Source organism: Palaemon carinicauda, chromosome 11 (assembly GCF_036898095.1).
Source record: "Palaemon carinicauda isolate YSFRI2023 chromosome 11, ASM3689809v2, whole genome shotgun sequence".
NCBI lineage: Eukaryota > Metazoa > Arthropoda > Malacostraca > Decapoda > Palaemonidae > Palaemon > Palaemon carinicauda.
Window position 1 is genome coordinate 21,220,839 of NC_090735.1, and position 7,500 is coordinate 21,228,338.

Consider the following 7,500-nt stretch of genomic DNA (forward strand, 5'->3'; position numbering starts at 1 on the left):
CTATGAAATTCGAAAAATACCTTGCGTCTTTTGATTTAATATAATGAAATTATGATTTTCATATTTGTTTTCAAAGCAGAACCAGCAACAATCTCTACTTTGATAGCTGCAACCTCACCATACTTGCGAGCTAAGGATGGAGGGTTTGGGGAGCCTATAGGTTTAGCTGCTGAGTCATCAGCAGCCATTGCCTGGCCCTCCCTGGTCCTAGTTTGGGTGGAAATGGGGCTTGGGCACTGATCATATGTATATATGATCACTCTCTATGGCATTGTCCTGCTCGGTAGGGCAATGTCACTGTCGTTTGCCTCTGCATATCATGAGTGGCATTTAAACCTTTAAGTGTTTCTTATCTTGAAATTAGAATAAATATAAATGTTAACCTTGCCACATTTTGTAAACCCTAGAGTGAATAGATAATCAAATAATGAAGATAATTTTGGGAAATCAAAATGAAACACCTTGTTAAGGAGAATCATGGCCTTAAGATAGTTGACCTGATTACATGGAGCAAGAAGCTATGTCCTTAAAGTAATTGACCCAATTAAAGTTCACAAATCGACCCAGACGCTTGATTTAAATTTTCATTTTAACTTTGTTAGCTTTCAACTGTCCTTCTGGTTTATTTTGCATGCCAGATTCAAGATGTTAGTTTCTATGATAATGTTGATATCCATTTTTATTTTAATTTCTGCTACAAAATTTGCTGCTGCTGTTAAAATTTGAACTTAAACCTATGAAGAGGATAATAAACTATGGACATTATTACAAGATTGACAGATAGCCCAATATCTTTTATTTTTTTTTTTTTTTTTTCTTTTTTTTACTGTGATATCAACTTTTGGAATTGACATGAATATTGAGAGGAGTTATAAGATTCAAAATGAAATTTTCCTTTTAGTAAAAATAATAAATCTCAAGAATAACGAACGTAAGTCAAAACGCAATATTATAGCTTCCCACTTTGCATTAGATTTAAGGACACTGAAACGCGAGACGCAACTGATACGCTCATGTAAATTACTAGTAGCATCTGGCTCCCCGTCCACAAGGATACTATATTGATATCACCGACTCTGAAGACAGCTAGGTCAAATTAATCTTTCATGCCACCGATAGCATATGGAGTTCTCTTCCTATAGGTAGAAGGAATAAATCACCCAGGGGTTGAATCTATTTTACATATCATGCGAGTCTACAAGATGTTAGCAGTATGTTATCTCCGTACGTGGGGGAACTCTCTATCCCACTGGAGGAACGAAAAGAGACTAAATAGATTATCTTTTATACACCCCCCCCCCAAAAAAAAAAACAAATAATAACAGATCTTATGTTAGAAAATATAAAACAGAATTTCAGTGTAATTCAAAGAGAGAAGGAGGTTTAAATTGAAGGATCAAAACGCAAAAAAAAAAGAAAAAAAATTATAATAATTAAAGGATTAAAAGGGTTAATTAAGATTTTGCCAGAAATAGCAAAATGATATATTAATATCAAGAAGACAAGCTGCTTAACATATTATGAAATAGAATATCATAGCCCTTCTAAAAGTTTCAATTATTATTATTATTATTATTATCATTACCTCTCTCTCTCTCTCTCTCTCTCTCTCTCTCTCTCTCTCTCTCTCTAGCGCATTATTAATACTATTCCCATATATGTGACAAAGCATTTCCTTTTCTTCACTTTCCAACCTCTTTCCCTACCATCCTCTTTCTCTAAGCACCACTATATTTATTTATTTATTCTCTTTAACTAAAAACTCTCTTTCTTGGAGAAACCCTTTAGGCACGTCCCTACCACTGAACAGATAAATATCTCTTTGCCTTTATTCAAATTTGAATTGTATGGCAAAGTATTTAAAGTTTGAATTTTCTATTCAAAATAGGCACGCGTGTATAACTGACCACTTCAAAATATTATTAAAATATTGAACAAACATACGCAGAAGATTATATCTATGTGCGTGATATAAGGATATCAACAATACTTGTTTTATCAGCCTGGCATTTTTATAAAAGAACAAACTCGTTTTAGAGGAGTTCTTTGGGTTTCCAGTATAGACCCTAGAAAAACCTATACGATCGAAGGAGGATTTGCGTTCATGACTAACGGGTGTTGTGGTTAATGTGGTAAAGTCCTTGACTGGTGAACGCCAGACTGGGGTTCGAAGCCTGCTCAAACTCGTTAGTTTCTTTGGTCGCTGCAACCTCACCATCCGTATGAGCTAAGGAGTGGGGGTTTGGGGGAGCCTATAGGTCTATCTGCTGAGTCATCAGCAGCCATTGCTTGGCCCTCCTTGGTCCTAATTGGGTGGAGAGGGGCTTATGCGCTGATCATATGTATGTATGGTCTGTCTCTAGGGCATTGTCATGCTTGATAGAGTAATGTCCCTGTCCCTTGCCTCTGTCATTCATGAACATCCTTTAAACCTTTAACGAAACGTCTAACGTGAACGACTGGGCCCTTATATGATGGAGAATTAGTCCCTTCAGACAAAACTATTAGGCAAAAAATTTACTAACAATAATGACGCTAGTGACACCCGACCCGCTTAAGGAAAGTTAGGAGGCGCCTCAGAAAGTTAGAAGTGTGAGATAATTGCAGGACAGAAAGGATATGACCTTTATTGAGAGAAAAAAAAAAAAAACTTTTCGAGGAGAAAATAGGTGTCATGAAACCTGAATCCTTTGAAAGTGAGACATAAAAACAGGAAGAAGGCTGGAATTACACCAAAGTAAGAGGTAGGTGGGTTTAATCGTTAGAGAGTGACAGAGAAATTAGATAGAAAAAAGATAAATATTTTCAAAGAGGTTGAGATTTAACAGGAAGAAAGATTAAGAAAATAAGAGGAACAAAGCTCATTCCTTTAACCCGTTACATAGTGAGAAATAAATAAGATAGAAAAATTTTTTTTCAAAGAGGTTGAGATTTAACAGGAAGAAAGATTAAGAAAATAAGAGGAACAAATCAAATTCTTTTAAACCGTTACATGGTGAGAAATAAACAAAATAGAAAAAGGATAAATATTTTCATAAGTATTGAGAATTAACAGGAAGAAAGGTTAAGAAAATAATAGGAACAAAGCTCATTCCTTTAACCCGTTAGATAGTGAGAAATAAATAAGATAGAAAAAAACTAAATATTTTCAAAGGTATTGAGAATTAACAGGATGAAAGGTTAAGAAAATAAGAGGAACAATGCTAATTCGTTAGAAAATAATAAAGAAATTAAAGGAAACAAAGCTAAATGTTTTCGCTAGCGAAAGGAAAATAATAAAAGCACTGGAATATAAGGAAACAACTAAATATTTTGAGACAAAAAAATAATAGGAAACAAAACAAATACTTTTGAGCGTAAGGAAAAATAAGTTAACAAAGTCATATCCTTTGAAAATGAGAGAGAAGCGACAGGGTGGCAGGAACTATAGCTGGAGTGAGGACAAACAAGCAGCCAAGGTTAATCTTTTGATGAAATTGAGGTTCCAAAACCCCGTAGCAGCAACATAAATCTTGTGCTTCATAATACGTGAGATCATTTGCTGTTATTTTGTATCATCTTATGAGGTTAATGATATTTAATACATGTTACACGAAATTATTTTCTGCTATTTTGTATCATCTTGTGACCTTGGTGATATTTAATGCATATTACACGAAATAATTTTCTGCTATTTTGTATCATTGTGTAACCTTAATGATATTTTCTACATATTACAAAAAATAATTTTTTGCTATTTTGTATCATCGTGTAACAATGATATTTAATACATATTCCACAAAATAATTTTCTGCTATTTTGTATCATCGTGTAACCTTAATGATATTTAATACATATTGCACAAAATAATTTTCTGCTATTTCGTATCATCTTGTGAGGTTAATGATATTTAATGCATGGCACACGAAATCATTTTCTGCTATTTTGTATCGTCTTGTGATGTTAATGATATTCAATACATGTGACACGAAATCATTTTCTGCTATTTTGTATCATCTTGTGATGGTAATGATATTTAATACGTTACACGAAATCATTTTCTGCTATTTTGTATCATCTTGTGAGGGTAATGATATTTAATACATGTTACACGAAATCATTTTCTACTATTGTGTATCATCTTGTGATCTTAATGATATTTAATATATATCACATGAAATAATTTGGTAGGTAGTAGGTTGGCCAGGACACCAACCGGCCGTTAAGATACTACCGCTAGAGAGTTAGGGGGGTCCTTCGACTGGCCAGACAGTACTACATTGGATCCTTCTCTCTGGTTACGGTTCTTTCCCTTTGCATACACAGACACCGAATAGTCTGGCCTATTCTTTACAGATTCTCCTCTGTCCTCATACACCAGACAACACTCAGATTACCAAACAATTTTTCTTCACCCAAGAGGTTAACTACGGCAATGTAATTGTTCATTGGCTACTTTCCTCTTGGTAAGGGTAGAACAGACTCTTTAGCTATGATAAGTAGCTCTTCTAGGAGAAGGACGCTCCAAAATAAAACCATCGTTCTCTAGTCTTGGGTAGTGCTATAGCCTATGTTCCATGGCCTTCCACTGTCTTGGGTTAGAGCTCTCTTGCTTGAGGGTACACTCGGGCACACTATTCTATCTAGTTTCTCTTCCTCTTGTTTTGTTGAAGTTTTAATTGTTTGTATAAGAAATATTTATTTTATTGTTGTTACTATTCTTAATATATTTTATTTTTCCTTGTTTCCTTTCCTCTCTGGGCTACTTTCCCTGTTGGGGCCCCCGGGCTTATAGCATCCTGCTTTTCCAACTAGGGTTGTAGCTTAGCATTTAATAATAATAATAATAGCAATTTGTATCATCGTGTGGCCTTAATGATATTTAATACATATTACACGAAATCATTTTCTACTATTTTGTATCATCTTGTCAATTAACTTTGGGTCAAATGCCAATAATTTTTCCAAAATGGAGTTAAATTGATGACAAGCATTATCGATGAAACGTGAACATAAGTTTCATAATTAATATTGGCCGTTTAATTGGAAGTTCAGGAGAAAAAAAAAACATCTGATTGTGTAACGTCCTGAAGCTTGACGAAGATAAGTTCATGTGACTTACTGTTACATCTCTTTTGTTCAAAAGTTCAAGGTTGCAGCAAATGTTTTTATGTTGAACAGGCTGACATAAGTCTTTTTATAGCTTATATATGACATCTGTATTGATGTTATTACTGTTTTTGAAATATTTTATTGTTAATTTATTCTCATCGTTAATTTATTTTCTTATTTCCTTTCCTCACTGGGCTATTTTTCCTGTTAGAGCCCTTGCGCATATAGAAACTTGCTTTTAAAACTAGGGTTGTAGCTTAGCTAATAATAATAATAATAATAATAATAATAATAATAATGCTTTTAAAATGGCTTTGTATACGCCTATGGATTATTATTTAGAACATGGAGGTTTTTGACGCATAATAAATAATGAACATTATCCTTAATCGTATGATAGTTATTACCTTCGCCAAGGAGGTTGTATTTTCGAGTCATTATCTATTTGTCTGTGTGTGTTTGTTTGTGGACAGGATTACGTCTAAATTACTTGACGGATTTTGATGAAATTTTCAACGAAAATAGACCTTAGGTCATGGACGACCCCATTAAATTTTGCAGATGATCCGGATCCGGATTCTAGATCCGGATTTGCAGTTTTTGCCATTTTAAAGATTGCGTCCAAAAATATTGACTCATTGGATTTTCACCAAATTTTAATAATGGATAGATTTTATGCAATGGAAGAAACCATTAAATTTTGGAGGTGATACGGATCAAGATCCCGATTTTGGATCAATATTACACTTTTCACCATCTACTGTACAGTTAGCATATGAAAAGTGAGAGGCGATGTCCTTAGACTTTATTTAACTGTTGTCAATATTCACTGGCGGAGGTCTGAAATCTCTGATTGCTCTTGTTACTTAATGTATCATGAATTTTATTCATTTTTGTTTGATAAAAAAATGCGTGATTATATGCCTTTATTTATACAAATAAGTCCCAATCATAAAACTTAACATATTTATATATATATATATATATATATATATATATATATATATATATATATATATATATATATATGTGTGTGTGTGTGTGTATATACTGTATATATATATATATATATATATATATATATATATATATATCTTATGTTTCCTTATTGTTTAATTTTAACTGGTATTTAAGTCATATTCAAATACAATATACTTTGCTTACGTATATAAGAAACCTAAATAAGAATGTTAGTGATGAAAATTATCTTCCAAATTACTTTTATAAATCCATAATGTCAAAGGATTGATCTTTGCTAAAAAGTGATGAGAAGAACTGAAGAATTACAAGAGAAATAATTACAAATTCAAAACATTAGCTCTTCCTTTCTCCATTCCCGGTCTCTTTTTCTGTATCATAGTTTCGTAACTGTATCGTCTATAGGCCTACCCATTCATAAAAACGTTAACCAGCTTAAACAGCTATGAAGGTAAAGTTCACTCACCTGAAACTGATCTTTACCAAAAATCGATCACTCTAACGCCTGTAGGCCTATATTCTAATAGTATCTTTTCATGAAAAATTAGATACACTAAAAATTAAGAGTAATTTCTTCTGCAAGGCTTTTAAAAATGCTAATGGTAACCCCCGAAGAGTTAGATCTATAAGCCTAGGATAAATTTTCCAAAGTATTTGCTTTACAAGAAAACTCCTAAAATTACTACCTGTTCCACGTGTAGGTCAAGATTCTCCCACCGCAGCCAGAATTTTGCAAATCCATGATGCGTGTGCAATTCATAGCAATGAATCATAGCAATCACTATCGCTACAAGAGCAAAGATGACCCCACATATCATGCCACGTGTCTGAAAACACCTGTCACACCTAGTATTAACTTTCTCATCATCTGTTTCTTTGGCTTTTTTCTTCTTGGCGCCATTATTTTCATTCTCGTCCAGGTACGTCGCTCTTTTCTTAATGAATTTCTGGTAGGCGGGAAGTTTGGCGAGTTTAGCGGGATTCACACCGCGCTTCTCCAGTTGAGCCAGAAAGGTGTCGACGCGCTCCTTCCCGCCACACATTGCGACGTCCACTGAGCACAAGGCAAGACTCGAGGCTCGGCCGCTCGAGCCACTGGCACTGAATGACTGACTCTAGAGGAGGTGATGCCACATCGCGCGGTGGAAGTGGAGCTGTTGGCAGCGGTAATGGTTTTTTCTCTCTTTCCCTCCCCCTTTCATGCTCTCTACTCCCATTCACGTGAATGTTTTTTTTTTACTCTTGGTATATATATATATATATATATATATATATATATATATATATATATATATATATATATATATATATATTACCACATAGATACACACATAAATACAGTATACTATATATATACATATATATATATATATATATATATATATATATATATATATATATATATATATATATATATATATATATACACAT

General features: G+C 33.6%; 1 protein-coding gene across 1 annotated transcript in view; it reads right to left on the reverse strand.

Annotated features, from left to right (window-relative positions):
- LOC137649643 (bifunctional arginine demethylase and lysyl-hydroxylase JMJD6-like) overlaps positions 1–7,122 on the reverse strand; it is a 19,860-nt gene extending 12,738 nt beyond the window's left edge. Inside the window, exon 1 of the mRNA XM_068382622.1 lies at positions 6,756–7,122. Coding sequence (XP_068238723.1) covers positions 6,756–7,112 — 357 coding nt within the window. The 5' untranslated portion in view covers positions 7,113–7,122. The remainder of the gene's footprint in view (positions 1–6,755) is intronic.
- Positions 7,123–7,500: the final 378 nt, after the last annotated feature.